Source organism: Acanthaster planci, linkage group LG01 (assembly GCF_054643075.1).
Source record: "Acanthaster planci isolate LZ-2023a linkage group LG01, COTS_SCS, whole genome shotgun sequence".
NCBI lineage: Eukaryota > Metazoa > Echinodermata > Asteroidea > Valvatida > Acanthasteridae > Acanthaster > Acanthaster planci.
In genome coordinates, this window is record NC_141777.1 from 35,471,825 (window position 1) to 35,492,600 (window position 20,776).

General features: G+C 40.5%; 2 protein-coding genes across 5 annotated transcripts in view; both read left to right on the forward strand.

Annotated features, from left to right (window-relative positions):
- Positions 1-41: 41 nt before the first annotated feature.
- Positions 42-17,989, forward strand: hhat (hedgehog acyltransferase). 2 transcript variants are annotated; one of them, XM_022235558.2, is made up of 12 exons: positions 42-142; positions 2,901-3,121; positions 3,612-3,679; positions 4,390-4,503; positions 6,295-6,489; positions 8,013-8,258; positions 9,417-9,588; positions 11,876-12,026; positions 12,630-12,665; positions 13,183-13,384; positions 14,088-14,232; positions 14,637-17,989. In XM_022235558.2, the coding sequence occupies exons 2-12, from the start codon at positions 2,917-2,919 to the stop codon at positions 14,753-14,755; spliced, it is 1,653 nt and encodes a 550-aa protein (XP_022091250.2). In that variant the 5' UTR covers positions 42-142; positions 2,901-2,916; the 3' UTR covers positions 14,756-17,989. The 2 variants fall into 2 exon arrangements, with proteins under 2 accessions (XP_022091250.2, XP_086998967.1); XM_087142841.1 differs by having other exon boundaries at positions 42-3,121.
- A 511-nt stretch (positions 17,990-18,500) lies between these two features.
- The window catches only part of LOC110979634 (uncharacterized), a 33,889-nt gene continuing 31,613 nt past the window's right edge, over positions 18,501-20,776 (forward strand). For 2 of the 3 annotated variants that reach the window (XM_022235627.2, XM_022235628.2), the window contains exon 1: positions 18,501-18,769. The gene's annotated coding sequence lies outside the window, so the exon portion shown is untranslated. Of the gene's footprint in view, positions 18,770-20,254; positions 20,754-20,776 lie in introns of those variants that run through there. The other variant, XM_087138469.1, reaches the window with a different exon arrangement.

Consider the following 20,776-nt stretch of genomic DNA (forward strand, 5'->3'; position numbering starts at 1 on the left):
GTCTTTTTCAGGACACTTGAGGGCGCTGTAGCCAAGCATCTTGCTCGACCATGCCACCGATCATGCCACATGCGCTAAACCTCAGCTGACAGGCTTGCGCGAAGAGACGCTTTCTTATCTTTGCAGTGCAACTCATTTTGGGGTGATAATTGTATTTAAACAATACTAAACTAACACCATTTTCATTTAATCTGCTTTTTACTTTTGTTGCTTACATTAACTGACCGGAGAGGCCTATCTTGATTAAATCAGAATGTGGTCTCCGCCCTAATCTACCCCCAGAACTGTGCTACTATGGATCACAGAGCAAGGAATATGTTTCTGTGCTCTATGCGTGGACCCATGATCTTATTCCTCAATCACCATGATCATGTCCACGGATCCAAGGAGGAAGGAATGTTAGCAATATTATGGAAGAATTCCTCCATGTGATTGGAGTAATAGTTGAAATAGAGGCCTAGCCGCCTACCAAATGAGAGCACCTGTCATGCCTGTAGTAATGCCACCATTGTCACTATTTTGCTTTGAAAATTTGTTCTAAGCCATTTTGACAGGAAAAAACATAACATCAAAACTACGTTAATGATGTTACTAATCCTAACTCTCAGACTCTGCTGTCCCTTGACTATGTACGTGTACATATCCTCATAGCATGAAATGGCATAGAATTCGAAGTAGGAAATCTGAAATTCACATTCAAATGAAGAGATGGGCATTTTTATAACATTCTCAGTTGCACGAGAAATTATGAATGCCCTATCCTTGTGGCGAATTACAAAGAACAGAAGAAAAGCAGCAACTCCAGTTTTTATTTCACAAAGGGAAGGCACCAGGTCCTTCACTGTAGCATGATGAAACAGGTTTTGCAGTCACTTCGCCCTTTTTCCACTTCACCCACAACCACTTTGCCCATAACCACTTCAACGTTTGCCACTTCACGCTACAAGCCGCTTTGCCCATTTACCTGTTCCCCCTCATACCATATCCCTCATACATGTACCATATCGCTCACTCACCACGCCCACGTACCATATCGTTCATGAACCACTTCGCCCACACAATATTTTGCATGGCAAATGCACGCCGTAATGAATAACTGACAAATCTCATCTATTAACAGGTTTATAACTTTTTTGTGGGTAATATTGTGGATTTAGTAATCAAAACATCAAGATCCAAACACAATAAAAGCATGTTAAATGGTTTCTGTTACAACACTCCGAAGTTTTGCAACAGTGTGCATAGAGATCTCATTAACCACTTGCTGCTGGATGGATTTTTCTTGAGCAAGACAAGATGCCGGGTCCCTTTCAAGATTTTCCATTTTCAAAATTTTTTTAAAATGCATCATTTCATTTATTGGCCGTTTATACCTACATGAAGGACTTTTTGGGCACTACTCTAAAGCTGACAGTTAACCTTCATTGACTTTTGAATATTTCGGCCAGGCCTGCAGCCTTGGAAAAAGAGCCCAGATTGTGCAGTGTTATGTAAGATTCTTTTGTTCTTGAAACCGGCACAGTGCACTGCTGACCTCTTTTCAATTGGGGCCAGATTAGCGTGCAGTGGTGCCGCTGTGTGGTTCATCGCTGCAGTGGTGGAGATCTTTGTCCCCGGTGGTAATCCGCTCGCTCTACTCTAAATGCCTCAACCATGGTATACTGTTATACTGTTTCAAAACAAGGCTGGATTATCTCCACTATTGAGAGCGAAAAAATGTCGGTAATGCCCAACAGCTCAGTCTTTTGTGCTGAGCACAGTCTTTTGTTACAAGGCCCAACTCTTTTGTCCCAGTTCCGGGCTCCGCAGCTCTGCATAAAAAGCCTATGTACTCAAAAACGGGTCGCCCGGCAGGGAGTGGTTGAAACCAAAATTACCTAGATGCATGACGATGACTCTTAATTCTGTGAACCAACTCACTGAAGTATTTCTGAAGTGGCATGTGGACGAAGTGGCAAATGGGCGATGTGGTAAATGGGCAAAGTGACCAACACATGGAAACAACCATGCACTACTTGGACCCTTATTGTAGAACAAAATACCAGAAACAAACTTCCAGAATCAAACTTTTAGAACATCTTATTAGCTCAAAACATGCTAAAAAGAGTAACACTTTTCCGGACCATCTCATAGTTGGAAGGGAGGCAGATTTCACCCCCCTCCCCCAAGAACTTGTTTGTACCACACCTGATCCTGTTACAACTTGGTATGCTTGTAAAAGGAGTCGGATCAGTTCAGTTCGGCCTTTGAAGCTCATGGCCTCACATGTGTCAGGCCTGCACACATTGAGCACCTTAGAGGAAATATTTAAAGTTGGCGTTTTGACAGTCAGTAACATCCACTTGTTACAACATTGGTGTCAAAATGATGTGCAGTGCATGAAAAACAGAAAGTGTTGAGGTATCATCAGATATCAGAGAAAATTTTATGGGGGATGGGGATTGTAACTCCCTTCCCTCAACAATATGGTTTAAGGGTCGCTCGTTTCTGAAAATTACCTATAAATGTAACCTGACTGATAAATGCAGTTTCAGAGAATTTTTGCTTAACAGCTGATTACTACCAGGGGAAGCCCCAGTAATTCAACTGTCCTCATTTTGCAATGGTCTTCACAGTGTTACATTGTATATGATGTCTGCATGCTAGCGTAGAGTTTAATACACGTGTACATCGTCATCAGATCAGGCCAGGTCATCTGGTGCCGAGGTCGCACTTTTCACCAAGTGCTGCCTTGGGGGACGGACTTGAATTAGGGTGCTTTCTTGGGGCCAGACATTGGCCAATGACTTAAAGTCATGAGCTCTGCATGTATATGTTTATCTCCCTGATGCAATCATTGCACAGACTCGGAGGGTGTAGCTAACAGATTCTCGTTTATCTCATTCCTGTGCTGCATGTAGGTATTAATTAGTAATCATGCAGGCAATGAAATTGAGGAAACCAGTGAAGAAGTCAAGTAGAACAGGTCCACCCCCTTCAGAGACAGCCAATGCACAACATTCTCCTCAGGCTGAAGAAAGCGTGGACCCCAAACTCAACTTACTGGAAGTCACTATCTATTTTGTGTTGGTGGTCGGGTTGCTGTCTGCAGCTATCTACAATGTCTACATTTCTTCACAGGGTAAAATAATGTATATGTTTTCAAATATCACATCCATTATTTCAGTGAGGTGCCCAGTTTGTTCTTGAGGAACATATTTTAGTAAAAGTTCCCAAGTTTAAGTTTGGGTTAGGCTTCCAACTACTGTTAGAAACCTTTATTGATCTTCTAAGTGTATGGGTGAGTTCTTGCAACCCCTGACCAAGAACATGTTTATAATATCAAAGCAATAACCAAGAATATTGTCTACTCCCCCCCCAAAAAAAAAAATAGTTGTAATGTTTACTAAAAGCCCATTGTCATCAGTACCTGGGAAGGACTACAAAGATTTCTTGTTTAGTTTTTTTCCTGGCACATTTTTCCACTTGCACATGATTCAAACATGGTGATGAAGTGCCCTCATCCCACCTCACTCACTGCACCTGTTCACCATTGTGTGCTGTTTAGTGTGCCTTTGAAACTCAACAACGCTCATCTATAATGTTTCAGTGAAATAAATTTCTCTCACCAGAGCATGCTGAAGATTTCGGCCCATACATCCTGCAACCAGGCTGGTCCCTCCTTGGGAACCAAAACAAGGTAAGCCCTATACCCCTTTTAGTTTTAAACACCTGACATGCTTTGAACAGAGTTCCCTTAGTCATCGTCACTTGATCAGTGATGATATTCCTTTTACCACTTTGCTTTTAAACTACATTCACTCTGCATCCATTAAAAAACCCCTGAAAACAAGTGTCACAATCTTTTAGCCTTAAACTATTTATGCAAGACATGCAAGCAAATGTAGAATGGGACTTGTGTCTCACCTTTGCTCCAACCAGATGGGTGTTTCAGTGTTTATTTATTTTCCAAAATTATGAGAGGGGTTTATATGCATGTCCCGAACTACAAAGAAATTCACAAAGTTTGTCGGTAAATTACAGAATGGATTTATTTTTTTTCTTCCGGCCTACTGGAGTTCAGTGTGCAGCATACCTTGTTCAGCACAACCATTAAATGAAATTTCATATGATGTCATTGTGACCACTGTTTCTATTTATGATCAGAACTCTTCTTTTACTTCCCAATTCAATTTTGTGAACTAAGGATCGCACACATTTAATTAGAAGACCTTTTTGTACTTATTCAAGGGAAAATCATAATTGTGTCTGAGCACATGCTGTTGCAATCAAAAGCACACCCTTGGCAATCTTGAGATCAACGCCACTACGGGAGGGTTGTGCAAACTATGTACCCGTTTCTGTGAATTGGTTGGAATAGTTGTGTTTCCGTTGGCTTGTTTTCACCAGGACGTGTCTGATTTTGAGTGGAGTTACTGGACTGCCATGGTCACACCGTTTGTGCTGCTCCTGTTGTTTGGTCACATCAGCCTTGGACTAGTCGTGGAACATGCAGTACCCAAGGTCAGTTAGAGTGTAGAACGCTCATATTAGGCAGTCAGGGCACAAGACGTGGCCAGACAGTGCCCAACAAGTGTCTTGGGCCCTGTAATTTGAGTATTGAATGAGACAGAATGATATATGATTTACACGACACATCTAAATGCTAACAGGCCGTCCAAAAAAGTACGTATGCCAAAGCCTGGGAGGGGGGATTGGTGCCGTTGCGTACATCATGCGTACAGAGAGAGAGGGGGGGTTCAAGCAGGTGCGTACCGTACGTAAACCGAAATTTGCCTGTAATGAATCTCCATCATATCAGTACTCTTTCTCATACAAATAAATAGCAGAATCAGCTTTTCCGCATTGAAATTCAAACACGGTATCCTCCACCGTCCACCCCACTATTCATCCTCCTGTGCCAACGCCCATTATAAGTAAACCCCAACATTATACATGACACAGAGACCAGCAGCATCTTCTGGAATTGTGGAATGCGTATGCATACAGGGGGATGGGGGTTGGAGCCACTGCCTGTGCCATATGCACAGATGAGGAGGGTCTGCAAAGTCGGCATTTTGTGTGTACCTACTTAATGGACGGCCCCTAAAATGAAATAACCTCAAAATCTGTTTACAAATTGGCCCAAACATTGTCTAGCCCTAACCCTGCTAGACACAGCACAGTGCATTAGGTGAACAAGTCTGATGCACTTTTGACGCACTTGGCAATCAACAGCAGCCAAACAAGCTGGCCATGTTGAGACAATAGAGCTTTTCACTAATAGATTCATAATTATGCACGCATGCGCACAAATGGCCTTGGCAGCAAGGGCCATTGAAAGTGTACAGGGGTGCGATTTTGATTATTTTTAGTGCTCTGTAAATTGACTTTACAATCGCGATTTTTCCTGTGCGCATGAGATTAAGAGGCAAAATCCCGCTTAGATTAGAAACTAATAGCAAAAATGATTTAATGGGATTTTCTGAGGAAAAACATGAACAAAGTCAGAAAACCTGAGAGAAAGTTATCAAAATCGCACGTGTATACATTTTCAATGGCCCTTGCCGCCAAGGCCATTTGTGCCCGTGGGTGCATAATTATAAATTTATTGGTGAAAAGGTCTATGGGAGCTAGTCCCATTGAACAATGCCACTGTTGGATCATGTGGTAACTGGCAACCACAGACTCCCAGGCTGTTTGGCCTTAGGGAGAGTTGACCTGTTGGATCTTGTTACTCTGGGCAGGCAAGCCACTTTGACAAACCATGCAGTTTGATATATCTTGCAGGGTTTCGAGCCAATTACCTTTGGAGGGTTATGGCTAAAGCCCAAATTACACAATTTGGATTTTGGATTTGGACGCTATTTACATTCCAGTTTAATTTTACTCAGCAAGGAATAATGCAAACTGTCTGGAGCACAAAACACTAGAGGCACCTCACTTCTTGATCGGATATCACACAATTCAATTTGGATATTCTTTTTTTGCAGGGGCTGGCGTTTATCTGTTTGTCAACCAAGTAAACAGTTTGTTGCAATTGATCAGACTGATGTCTTCAATACACTGCCCAGCATCAATGTTCATCACATCTGCCATGTGCAACTATTTCAATGCAAAGTGATAGCGTCACTGACCATTTACCAAAATGAATTGTAGATGTACATCCTCATGTATGCTTAACTTGTTACTGACTGGCGTACCAAGAAACCAAGAATTTAAACCTTCGGAGCTTGAGGATGAAGTTATGATTGTATTTAATTAGTGTAGTATTTGCAGATTTTTGTATTTGATTTTCTGTACACAAACCCACAGTTTAAGAAGCATTTTCTGCTGGTCTATGCCTTGACAAGCCTGACGAGTCTCTTTGGGCTGAAAGCCCTCTCTGTCTTCTTGCTGTACACCCTGTTGACTTACCTTGCGTCACGGACAAAGTCAGCAGCAGTGGTCTGGATCATCATTGGGCTGGAAATTCTCAGCATCAACTGGGGGTCTGTGTCTGTATACCTGGTGAGGCCTGAATTTTCTATTGCTTACTTCCTAGTTTGAGGTAATCTACGTTTAAAAACATCTTTTTAAAAAGTGGGTTTTTATTTTTATTTTATTTTGGGGGATATGGTTGCTCCAAATGTAAGATTTAGAACTGATTGTTGGTACTAAGTCATTTGATTAAAGTTGAATAAGGCAATACCAGTCCAGTGATGATTGACTGCTACGTGAGAAGCTGTTACTAAGATAGCTCCACACTCATGCAAATGTTGAATTCGTTTTGAAATTTGGTTATAAATCAGCCTATTGGTCTGCCAAGCATTGAATGCTCACAGTTTGACTGACATGTGCACAAGTATCGTCCCACCTCACAGTAGTCTTTTAGCTAGGATTTGAAAAGTGGGAGTGCAAAATGAAAAGCATGGAATGCAATCTGATTAGAGTCCGAAATTTGTGTGCGAACTTGAAGCACGCAACACGAGCGCGTGGCGCAAAGTCCCTTACGACCGGGATCCAGGGCCTGCATCAGAGCCCTGGAAGCTCTGCCTATTTTACATACTCTCTGTTGGTCTCTGATGAATTTCTGACTTTTTTCTGAGAGTTTTGCCTTTTCAAACAAAAAAGTAACAGCTTTTAGAAAAAAATTAAATTGTAAAACTGTGTGCAATTGTTGTTTTATATAGTGTGATTAAGCAGCCCTGCAACAAAGAAGCAAATAATGACAAACAGCTTGGAGCAGATTTCTCGCAACCGCATTAGTTTGTTTTTTAAAAAACAGGTATGCAAGTAATACTTGACATGCTTTTTTGTGCCCTTTTTTATGCAATAGAGTACATTCGGATTATTACGTGATAAGCAAACAAAAAATAAATAATGATATAAAATGAATCCGGCAACTTGGCTAAGAACAAGCAAATTGAGTGCAAGACTTGACTGCAATGTGGATGCAAAAATACATGTTGTAACATGCACACTGTGGCTTGTACATAGGCTGTACTTACTTCAGATTGCAAACCTGGGGGATGGGTGGGGTGGCACCGACCTTTGCTGGGGAAGGAGGGGAGGCACAGGGCCACTGTGGTTTTGTCATTGCCTCATCACTGATGGATTTTAATTGTGGATGCTGGCGAGGTGTTTGTATGGTCCAACATGCCAGTCTGTGTACATCAACTTGACTTCTTTTTCAAGTTAAAAAAAAAATTAATGCTCTGTGCACATCCTGACCTTCTAACGGTGAACATTTTAAATTTACTGCGAGCTGAGGACACTTCAGCACCATTGTCTGTACTACTTTGCGAAGGAGGAGCTTTTCTTTTGCTTAAACAGCTGTGAATAGTGTGCAGTATTGTGTTCATTTGACTTAAAATCGGGCACAGATGGTTCTCTCTTGATCGATTTTGATCCTTCTGAATTAGCCCATGGGTACATGTAGCTCAGTTGTCTCCAGTTACTCTGATGAGCACAGCGAGTGGACAGTGCCCTTAAACATTGAGCCCAACCCTGATCACCATGAGGTCACCTCCTTGTTGCTGTTCAATCAACAGCGGTCCCTCTTCCCAGACGAAGAATTGTACAACCATGTGGTCTTCGGTACAGCTCTTTGCCTGTGTCGTCTTCTCAGCTTCAGCCTGGAGTACTGCAGACGCGTCCAGCAGTTGAGAGCAGCCGGTGCTAAACAGCAGGAGGGCACCGATGAAGGCTGGGGGCTCTTTGACCTCTTGGTGTACAATTTCTACTTGCCACTGTTTGCCAGCGGACCCCTACTGACTTACGACAAGTTTTCACTGCAGGTGAGTCGAATTCTTGTCTTCGGTAAGTCTTGAGACTCCCTGGAATGTTCCAAGCCTTCTGCTTCCCAGGGTTTCTAATCACTGCAGTCGTTCACTGTTTTCGGTGTTTGTTCAAGCAATTAGAAGTGAACGCTTTTTATCAGATTCAGCTGCTTTGGCAGAACGATCCAACTGATTCCCTTGAAATTGGTCTTTTAAAGATTGCAATGTATTCCCCACCAGATGGCAGACCATTGCTAAGCTACTTGTACAGCATGTGCTTGATCATTTCAACACAGAATACAAATCTTCACATTCGATATTGAAAGCAGCAATGGACATAAAGCAGCTGTCATCCTCCATCCCAACTAGTTACCCAACAAAGAATAACCAGGAGTATTTATCTGTCTTGCCATTCACAGCAGTTTCCCAACATTAAAGGAACCAGGAAATGATTTTTTTCTTAGAATCACTTTTTGTGTATATCTGTACTCTTCTTCCATGTTCGAAGACTGTTTGATATCTTTTTTGAGTTATGTGAACTGAGCGGTGCACTTTTTGAAACATTAAAAATTGACCAAGCATTTCTGGACAAGTGAGGGCGCTTTTGCTTTGATGTAAATCCAGGAGGACATGGTTCAGGTTGCAAGTTTTCATGTTCAAATTGTGAACCCAAATTTGCCATCTGGGAACATTTCTGTGAAAAAGATTTTTGCCGGATTATTGCCATATACTTATACAGCAATGAATTGCCAAAGAAAATAAAATCTGCCATAGCAGAGGTAAAAAAAAGAAGTTTTCTGTGCACAAATCAGTGCAACATTAAGATTCAGTACCATGAGTGACATTATAGTTCTGCTCATGAATATGCAAATATGCATTAGCATAAAAACCAAAAAAGCATCAAAATATGGGTTAAAATTGCAAAACAAAAATTTAAAATCAGGTTAATTGAAACCCAAAGATGCAATTTCAAGGGTTTTAGTAAAATTTGTAAAAATATTTCTACTTCCTGGTTCCTTTAACATTATTTTACAAATTGATGTATCAACACCAGCAGAGGCCAAGATTTGCACAAGAGGGCATATTTCAACACAGCACTTGTTCTGCCACACCGATCATATGGCATTTACTTTGCCCTGTGTACTGTAGCTCATTTGTTTGCACTTCCTATGTCAGATCAATCAGGCTCCCAGACTTTTCACAAAGGCCGAAGTTAAGAAAATCCTGAAGGAGTCTTGCCGTTACATTTTCTGGACAATCTTTGTTGAGTTTGTGCTACATTTCTTGTACTTTCCTGCATTCCATCAAGTCCGACTTGTCTTCCAGTTCCTCCCAACATGGTCAATAGGTGAGTGAGCTTGGTAAACAACTGGCTTGCAAGGACAGCAAGGAGAACCAAATCTTTAACAAATATTTCCAACTGTGTGGTCTCTTGATTCTAGTTGCAAATTCTCCATTCTCTATGTCTTGTTTACCTCTTTGGGAACACATAGTCTAGGTTGTATCTGGTAACTTGTGTTCACAAGCAGTGAACAGAAGGTACACATGAGCAGCTTTACTCAAGTTCACGTCTCATGAAAAAATCAGGTGGAGACGGGTTGATGGAAACACTACGAAACAAGGCATGGCAGACTCCAAACTTGCTGTTGGGAACAAGAATCAATTTTGTTGGATAGATTGTCATCATGGCAATATCAGATTCATTCAAGCCAAAAAATGCTAGAAGGTGAAGTCTTTTCCATGGTGTTTAATGCATATGACTTGTGCAGGCCGCGACAAATTTTTTTTTTTTTAGCTTGCCCGATCGGGCAGGTCATGCCATAAATTTGCTTGCCCGAATTAGATCAACACTTGCCCAAGATTTCTCAGAATCCACGATTATTATGGTTATTTAACTTAGGCCTACTGCATGCATGCAGTCTTTTATTAGGCCCCCCAAAATGGTTGTGCTTCTAATTACATGCCTCTTAAAAATAGGGTCAGTAGGTTGGAATTTTTTTTTATTTTTGGGGGGGTCAATTTTTTCGTTCTCATTGAATGGCATGAATGGGGACGACAGCTTCCAAAATTATCTCAAAAAGTGATGAACACCTGTCTTAATCGATGTAAAAATTTCTACAGGCGACAATTCACAAGAATTATGGGCAATTCACACAGTGTGACTCAGGCAATCACTGGCCAACAATGTTTCGCGTGGTAAGTGTGCGTGAGGCATCCAGACCAGTGGGCAAAAAACCTTGTGCCGTGGCAGGAAATTTGTTGAAAGACACTCGGTTCATGTAGGAGCAAAATAAACTCAAATTAAACTCATGAACACAAAAATACACACATTAATAAGAGACCAAGTTCTGTGAAGGAACTTACAGAAAACCTCTTGCAACATCGTTTTTTTTTTTAACCTGTGGCTTTAGGGTTGCGTGCATGTATCGCCAATGTAGAGTAATGGACTGGAACGTACAGTACATGTATATACTGGTTCTGGTTGCTACATTTCTTTGCATGGGCACGGCGGGAACCAGAGCAGCTTCGTTTAATATATTGAGCTGTGGGCACACGTGTTTTCACCACTGCGACAGTGAAACGTGAATGAGAACTCGTGAAAATAACAGAAGTATCTTTCCAAAAATTGCAAATGTAAGTACGAAAACATACAAAAACAATCATTTTAATGCGAGAACAAGTTATTGAAAGATATTTTGTGAGGACAGAAAAAACATCAGCTTTTCTGGACTTGCCCAAACAGGCACACCTAGTTAGAATTTTAATTGCCCGAATGAAAATTTGATTGCCCCAGGCTATCGGACAGGTGATTCGTTGCGGCCTGGACTTGTGTCTTGTTCCCTGAAAATGAGATGTAATAGCCAATGCGTGCCTGGACTTGGTGTGGACTCCATATAGGAAGGGTAGAGGACATTGTGTGGCTAATATTAACACATGACAAGTTTTCTTCTGAATACGCACAAAACCTCTTGCATCTTGCTAAGGAGTGTACTTGAGTGTGGGTACATAGTAGCATTATCGAGTCCGTTTTCCTTATAGAGGCTTACTTGTGGGCGGAATCGGAACTGTTACGAATTCTGAGGAATTAATAAGATACATGTACTATCACATACGTTGGGTTCTGTTAACAAGAGATGGAGCCTGCCAACCATTGAGCTACATGAAGGTGATAAGCTGCATACATGTGCCCATTGGCATGTTTACATCTGGGGGATTTTCCAAAACTCGGCTTTGTCACTCCGTCAGACTTAATCTCTGACATCAAAACCACTTATAGCACTATACTGTTTGCTCCAGTAGCAAAGCATGAATTTTTATTGAGCCCACAACTTCAAAGATGTGATGAACCATCAGACAAAGCCGGAGATAGGGACGAGTATTGGAAATTTCTTGGTTGACCTCCCCAGTGTGTTAAAGATAGAACCATTGATGTTTTCAACCTGTATTCAGCCACTTATAGTATGAAAATAAACTTGAACCTGAAACTTCCCTGCTCACATTACGTACCTGTGCATACTTGAGTATATGGCACCAATTGTATATGATCGTCACCCTGGCCTGTCTGTATTTCACCAGTGAAGGGGTAGCTGTGCTCAGTGGGTAAGACTTGTCTCCTTTCTTTTGTCCACTCACAGCTGGTGTTGGTCTCTGCCACTTATTGTTCTTCCAAGTCAAGTACCTTGTGACTTACGGCTTACCTCGTGCTATAGCACTGTGGGACCGCATCGACGCACCATTGCCGCCTATATGTGTACTTGCGATGTATACATTCCAAGACATGTGGAAGTGAGTGATCAGAATTCTGAACAGGTTTTGTTCATATTTCATAATCAGGGATATTTGATGTGGAACAAATGTACAATTGTATAAAGGCACAAATACTTTTCTCTCACACTGATAGATACATAGGCTTTTTATGTTTCAAAATTACCCATTGTGGTTTTTAGAAACCTTCATATCAGTCGAGCTGATGTACATTGCACAAATGCAACTTCAGTTTAGATAATTCAAGCTCAGCGAGTGTTGTTCCAACTTTGGGGGAAAATTGAGGCACGTTTGGGCGACAGAGGTTCGGAATTAAGTAGCGTAAATCTGTGCCAGTCAGTGGGGGATGGGGTCATTGGAAAGTCTAAAGTGACCTTTAATCTAAGTGTGCTTCTTGGTGTCTCCCCCAAACTGCAGGAGGATGGTTAAATGGTTAAAAATAAGTGGAGGGAGGAGCCTGCATCCACCTCCGTCCCCACCCTTTTAGATTTACATCCATTAAAGTATTTTATAATAAATTTATCTTTCCTACCAAATGATCTTCACATTACTTTTCTTCCCATCTTCTCCTACAAATGATGTACATGTACTGTTACTCCTTTTTGTGTCCTTTGATCCCAACAGATACTTTGACAGAGGTCTGCATTCACTGTTGGTGAGGTAGGCTAATTATTGCAGAAGTATTTCTTTTCCACCTTGCATTTCAGTGGTATATTTGCCTTCCTCAAATCCTCACTGCACAAGGAACCAGTGCTGTCGTCTTTAAAAATTAACTTTTTGAGAGACATCAAGCCTCTTGTAAAGTAATCAACGCTAGGCTCGCACTTAAACTTTGTAATTTTTCATTTTAGTGGATTTTGGAGGATCTTGGTTTTCATACTGGTTGTCCCAAAACAATTTTGTTCATTTCTCACGTAACCTTGTTAATTTCATGATGGTGAGCCTGAACCAAGCATGATTGGAACCGTAAAAATCACTCACTTTGGATTTGTTAGGTGCAATTTACATCCCCTACAATGATCGCATAAGTTATACCAGAAATTCTTGCGCAAGTCACAAAGTTCCTCATTGCTTAACTGAATTTGTTGTGGGGCCCATGTAGTGAAACTTGGCGTAAGGGAAGTCATGCCATTGTGTGAAAAAAATCAGCTGCTGATGTCATATGTGTATTCCACAGCACTATCTACATTCCCATGGGGGGCTCCAGGCACGGTTTCTTCCGTCAGCTCCTGGCCTCCATGCTTTGCTTCTCCTTTGTCTTTGTCTGGCATGGCCTGGAGACCCATCTCTTCTACTGGGCTCTGATCAACTGGCTTGGCACGGTCAATGAGATGGTGATCCAGAAGGTTACCCACTGGCTTGGAGTCCTCCCTTATCTTGTGAGTAGAAATGTTATGCATGCAATCAGGTCCAACAGTCCAAACTAACTCAAAACATGATAGCTATGTAGACCAAATCTGACCTGAAACAGATTTGAGCTCCCCAAACCGAATCTTACATACATAATGTTAAATTTAACCCACATCAACCCGAAACTGTACCGACCCTAAAAACTTGGCTCAGACAGATATTCCTGTGCAGACAGCATTTTGTGCCTCAACTTAACTGCATTGCATAAATTCATTTGGGAAAAAATTGTCACCAGAACACAATACTGTTGCAGTGCAAGGGCGGAACTAGAGTGGGTTTGAGGCCGAACCCATGAGCGCAAGCGGTCCGTGAAAAAGAGTGTATACAACGGTGTCGCCCATCAACCCCTCCCTTTCCTGAAAGCTAGATCCGCCCCTGCAGTGTATCTATTTTACAATCGAAGTTGAAGTTTAGAAATGAACACTGTTTAAAAAATCATGCATCTTGGTCATACCATGCACTGTGACTCTGCAATCATAATGCATGATGTGAATGTCCGAAATGCTTTTCGCCCCTAACGATTTGCAAGCAGAGTAAATACATTCAAGGCCCCTCAAATTATGAGGTGAATTAAAATGTTTTCATTGTCTTTCACAACACATAATTACTGATTTCCTTAAAATAGCAACCCATAATGAATACAATTGAGTTTCTTTTTTTTCTTCTCAACAGAAAAGTAAACTATCCTCCTCCATGTACTGTAGATTGTTGGGTTTAATACTGACTCCAAATTTCATGGCCCTAGCCTTGTCAAATCTGGTGTTCTTGGGAGGCATTCGCACAACTAATACCTACTACTACAGACTTGTACAATCAGGTAAGATACTCACTGTAAATTCACGATTGTTGACCACAGTTTTGCGAGACAGTGCCATTTGCTTACAGGCAATTTACATGTAGTGGAGTTTTAAGAGGTTGTTTGTGGCAGCCATCTTCCCGGTCAGTGCTTTTGTTATGGGGAATATGCATAAAAGGTCTACTCATATATCCCTACGGAACAGAAACACTGACTTGAAAGATGGCTGCCATGCACAACCTCTGTTGGAGTGAATTACAGACAACAAAGTGAACATGAGGCAGTCCACAAAGACAGACATCTGTGATTCAAGCAAAATTTCTGTAGGAGTCCAGAGAATGCAGATCAAATAACCTAAGCATATTCACTTCTTCAATTTCTTTAAAGCAAATCTCAAGTTTCGTCTCATCATCTCGTTTCCACAGATTCACCCTGGCCTCTCTTCACAACTTTCATCACATTTTACGTTATTCTGCAAGTTGCCAAGGCAGCACATCAGCACTTTGGCAAAACCTATTTGTGTAAAAAACTTTATGCAAGTTGAAAGTGACTTTAACCTGTCCTATTTATTATTTGATTGTCTGAAATACTTTCAAAGTGTTCCAAAGAGTAAAACAAGATCTGGGGAATGAAATGAACAAAGTAAGTTAGTACTGAGAATAATTAAGATAATCAAGAATAATTAAGAGTATTATTATTACCGAAAGTGGGTCACTTGGGAGACATTCCCATAGGAACGTGCATAAAATTTTTCAAACTTTACTGTCCCATAATTCAATATTCCCCAATCCGATCTTAACCAAACTTTGCATGTTTTCATTCCAGACCCTAATCTATCATCTCTCAAAATGTGGACAGTAAAAATTTTCCTCCTTTTGGTATTTGGAGCATTAGGGAGACATTGAAATTGTCTCCTTAATGACCGATGTCTCCCTAATGTTGAAAAATTTACCACAAAATGTCTCCCAAGTGACCTATTTGGAAATATTTATGAAGTGCACCTGTTGACCAGTACACTTGTGCTGGAGGTGCTACGCTGTTATTGTCTCTGCTCACTGGACCAAATAACAGCACTAAAATCATCTCAGCTACCGTAAGAGAATACAGCTTGATGCTGTTACATGTAGCTCAGTTGCAAACCAAACAACCATCTTTGCTTTCTTATTTTACATTGTTTGATTCTGATTGCTAAGCTTTTGTCACTTATGTTGTTTTTTATGTTATCTTTGTGTTTTCTGTTGTTGTCTCGATCTGGTATTATTTATTTTACCATTGGTTGCTTATTGTTAGTATTATCTATATTCTCTTAAAATCTTTTCACCAGCATTTCTTGACTGATCATCCATGTATGGACCTTATTTTTCTCTATTTTGTACATGTGGGCTCCTGTAGTGTTCATGTTAATATAAACTGCTGTCTTTTATTTACTTCTTTTTACATATATACAGAGAGAGGGTTTTCTAATAAGTTAAGTTTTTGGTTTGTTTATCATGCTCTATATTTCACCTTTTCCCCTTGCTATAATATCATTTTCCTCTCACTCTTAAAACAGGACACCTAGGAATACTAAACTATGCATTAACCAATTTATCATTATTTTTTTTTTTTTGATAGGTTGTACAGGAATTTTCTTCATTGCCCGAGACTAACAGATACGCAGCAATACAAAATGTATCAACACAAGCAAACTGGTACTACCAAAAGAGAAGCTTCACTTTGTTGATAAGCTTGACTGAACAAAAATAATATCAAAGATATCTTGGTAGAAATCAATGGAATTTTCAGCAAACAAAAGAAAAATGATCTTCCCAATGATTTCAAGAATGGTGACAATCTCATTTCCAGCCCATCTGTTATAGCTAAAGCTTTTAACATTTTTTTTACTGACACTGGTTCCTCTTTAGCCAGCCAAATTTCTCCTGGTACTCATTTCACAGAATCTTTGCATATAATCCTAATTCTTCCTTGTTTTTCCTGACCTCTACTAATAGTCAGGAAGGTTGGCAGAAAGCTGAAGAGTGGTTTTTAATGGCTTCTGCTCAACCATGGTGAAATCTGATCTGTCTTCCATTGCTCACCATCCTAGTTGGCTTTTATTCTGTCCTGTTTAACTGTTTCTGTTCCTCTTGCTCCCAAGGTCATTGAAATCCTTCCTATTTTTAAAAGCAGCAATGCTCACATAAACAACTACTAGCCTATCTCTATTGTGCCTTGTTGTTCCAAGATTCTGGAACGACTTGTCTTCAACTGTCTTTCTCACTTTTATTTCTCATATTTTTTCCGTCAACATTTGAGATCTTCACGATCACTCACTACTTAGTTCCAAGCTTTGACCCTCCTTGTTTTTTACATATTTGATCGAAAACAATGTGTACCGTGTACCAATTTTATTTTAATTTCCCCAAAATGAGTCTGGAATAAATGTCTTTCTGAACTGAAATGAATTGGATCTTGCTGTTTGAGATGAGTGGTACCCTTGACTGGCCTTGAGCATAGAGGTAATGTTAGCATAAGCTGATTAAAATCACTGTATATGCTTATAGACTGGCCATGCAGGATAGGTTCCACATACGCTTCAGTGACATTTTTATAAATAAATCTGGCATCATATCATGTGTATGTAAAATCGCAATATTTGTTACAGTTTGTTTTCCTTTTTTAAACAAAGATATACATGTATTTTGATGTATTTGAAAAAAGTACCAATTAATTTTTGTCTCCAACAGTTTACATTTCTCTGGAGCACTGATTCTTTGATATTATCTTTTGTTACATTTTTCCTTTGTTAAAGCTGTAAGAATCTTTATAGAAATGTAAAAGTATGTCTACACATTAAAGATATTGTCAGTAGTGTATCCAGATGTGTTTGCCCACAGGAAGATTTTACCTATAAATCTCTAAGTGGTTGAGAGGGGAGCTTGTTAGAGGATACTTTTAAAAATGATGGCAAACTACAGTTTGTTCAGAATCTATATTTATTGTCTGTGTATAGACGAAATAATAAACCATGGAATTGCTATCACTAATCATTGGCATGCCCCCCATGGCAAAAGCAGTGTAATAACTATTGTACAAACCAACTGTTCTGTAACAGTCAGTTTGTTCAAAATCCGACAGCATTATAGTAGAGATGCCTTAAGATCAGAAGACTACAAGATCAACACAAGACCATCCATCGCAAGACCTCTAGTCTGAACTCAAGTCACAAGCATACCTACGTTAACGACACTGTTCACCCTGATTTGTGTGACCAGTTTGGTGTCTGGTCTTGTGATGGTCTCGACTACAACATTGACTAGCACTATTCTGGCCATTACAAGGTGTTCATAAGTTTGCATGGAGGCTAGCCAGGTATGGTGGTTTTAGCCTTTTGGAAGCATGGCGGACACAATAGGAGGGCGCTATTTGAAGTGGGTAAATTTGGAGCAAACAAAGATTCTACCCAAACCAAATAGAACCCTCCTATTGTGTCCGCCATGCCTCTAAAACACTAATAGTGCAGTCTATTGTCAGAAAGTAAGAGAAAAAGTCATGAGGTATAGTGAATTCTTTATAAATTGGTTGAAAAAAATGGTCAATAGATAAACCTGTGTTGATGTGTTTTATACTTTTGTATGAATTTGATAATCTTTAATGGAGAAAAGCTTTTTAAGATGAAAATTCCATTTTGCAGCAGGTTTCACCGATTTAACGGCCGTTGCATTGTAGAATGTGTGCCATTAGCATATCCAAAAGGATACATTTATAAAAATATGTCGGTCAAAATTTTAGAAATCAAGCATGTGCGTTGTAGATTTTGTTTCATCTTAGCCATTCATGTGTGTCCAAGAGATTTTGGTCTTTCAGTGGCATTGTAAATTTTTTTCCAGAAATTTACTCAGTCATTCAGAGATTCCGGGTTCAGAATATCCTTGGAGGTAGGAAATTTTGCTCCACATGAGACAATTCTGACGTTCCTGTGGGAGAAAAATGAGTTGCATTCAAAACTACCGCTAACTACGGCTAAACTGACTAGACTCAAGGTTGAATCCTTAACAGCCAGGGGATGAAACCGCGGTTTGGGGTGGCTCAAAAGTGAAGTTCATTAACTTTCTTGGAACATCCCCATCGGTCGAGGGCGATAGATGCTGGCAGATGGCTGGCAGCGGTAGCGCATAAACGTAACGCACGGGGCCACTAGAGTCGGAGAGTTGCGCTGCGAGAGCATGCTCTCGAGTCTCGACCGCAATTTGTACTCCCGAGTCGAGTTGAAACTTTCCAGAGTTTGCAAAGTCGGTTTATTCGTCCTTTTGTGTGTGAGGTGAAGGACTTGTTAAAGTTTATGAATCGCCACGCATCAATGATCTAAACCGTTGATACACTGTGACCACCAGTGTGTACACTGTATGTACAATGCGTGTGAAACGCGTGTGATTATGATGCTGAAAGAAGGACGTGTTTGTGTTGAATTTCGTACTGTTCATTCAGTTATGCGTCAATGATACATAATTCCTGACCTAAAGAGGAAAATATAACAACACTCTGCTGGAAAATCTGTATCTTTTTGGATGAAAAGAAGGTAGGTAAAAGATTAAGAAAAAGTTTCTTTGGCAAGCTTTGGATGAACACCAGGCCGATACCGTTGGCTAACAGCTTTGGATGAACACCAGGCCGATACCGTTGGCTAACAGCTAGCCTAACACTAACCCTAACAGTCCTGAATCGTCCAATTTTAATATGATTTTGCACACACCCAAGGTTACTAATGCACTGTAGATATATGCACGCTAGCGTATAGCCGGCCCAGGTTGGACATCTGACCATAGTGTTACGTAGCTCCATGATCTAACGTACTAGTACGGTCAGGAAGTCCACCTGGGCTACCCCGGTATATATGCACGCATGCCGCATGGTTGGAACCTTGGTTTTCGTATTTTATCATCAACATCGGCCAAGTCCCCAAAATTCGTTTCCCTCGACTTTCCTCATGCAATGCACTGTTGCCATACTTCTTCATTTAAGACTTCAAACATACCCAGTTAAATACAGTTACCCTTACGGGAGTGAGACTCAAGTCCTAAGGATGGAGCGGGAGTGAGAGTCCGTGCCACGCGCTAGTGGGGCTAACTTACAGTGTACATGTGCCTTAAGAGTGTCAAGTGGTGTCCGTACATGAAACTCTTCCCGATGTTCTTTTAAATTCTGCCATCCAGCCACATGCAGTTATTGCCCCCAAACCGTCAGCAGTTACTGATAGTGATGTCATTGACTTCGTTTATTTTCCAGGTTGAAATTTAAAAATTAAATGGACTTTCAAAAACTGCTGCCAACTACATTTGTATCGGAACTGATAATTTGTAACTTGTACATGTACGTACATAGCAGTTGCAGTACATTTGTATCTATATGTATAAAGGGTGTTCATCACATCTCCCTACCTGTAGGAAAAATTGTGATGTACCCGGTAGCCATTGGAATATTCGATTTCGTTTAAGTCTCTGAAAAAGGTAAAGCAAAAAGTTTGATACATTATTTCTTGCATGTAGGCGTACATGTACCGGTACATGTACATCTTGCCTGCAAAGTGTCAAAGCATAAGCATTGGTAAAGAAAACATGGATGTGCAGACTTTTGGCCACTGTACAGATCAAAATGCAGGAAAGCTGCCAGTGTGCACAAATTGCAAGAACGTAGTTTATAGAGTCAAGGCACTTTCCGTGTAAATGACTTGTATAAATTACAAAGTGTTATTGTTACAAATGTTCACAGGAGTTATATGCACACATGTATTTGCCTTAAAAAAACAGGGTGGTAATATACCGGTATTTTATGATTTATCCAACGCACTGTAATAAGCATGTATGCTACATTTTATGCACAGAGATTTTTTGAAATTAATACATGTAACCACACAAATACATGTATGCCAGTAGCCACCCATTTTTTCTTAACTACATGCATACATGCACCTGCACCATTTCTAATGGTAACCGTACATGTACGTCTATAACCTGTACGTGTGCTGTCTAACCATTGAGAAATGCAAGCTTTTGAGTTAAAATTCATGGACACATAGTCCTTTTTTTAATTTCTGAAAATGCCAGTCTGTAAAGTGGCACCTCATTTGCCAGATGAAGTGAGCACTTATTGAATCTTGGTTGACCTGCTTCAGGTTATTTGACCCTGTTGTGTGTCTGTAACAATAACGGACAATATGGAGATTTGGCAACAAAGTTGGATAGACTCATTCACAGACCCTGTGGTTGTTGATGAAGCTGTAATATTGCCCAAGCCCGAGTAAAAAAAACACAACACAATCAAAGTCTATCAGCACGGCAGTGCACACCAGTCTCTACTCAGGACAGCACAACAAAGGCGCTACGTGCCCTCGCATGTCATTGCAGCAAATTGGAGTTTCTTAATCCCATCATCGGTTCAAAACAAGACTGGTGTTGTTGTCCCACTGTCATGCTTTTCCCTGCATCAGAATTCATCGGCACAGGGGTGCACAGTTTGAAAAAAAAACAGAAACCTTTTAGTTTGGATAGGCAGTGAAAAGACAGGTGAGATTTTTGTCACCCGTTGC

Bases quoted from the DNA above. Each gene is read 5' to 3' on its own strand.
- hhat (XM_087142841.1), top strand. From the start codon at position 2,917: ATGCAGGCAATGAAATTGAGGAAACCAGTGAAGAAGTCAAGTAGAACA. The intron at 3,680-4,389 runs GTAAGCCCTATA...TGTTTTCACCAG, and splicing joins TCCTTGGGAACCAAAACAAG to GACGTGTCTGATTTTGAGTG. The intron at 9,589-11,875 runs GTGAGTGAGCTT...GTCCACTCACAG, and splicing joins CCTCCCAACATGGTCAATAG to CTGGTGTTGGTCTCTGCCAC.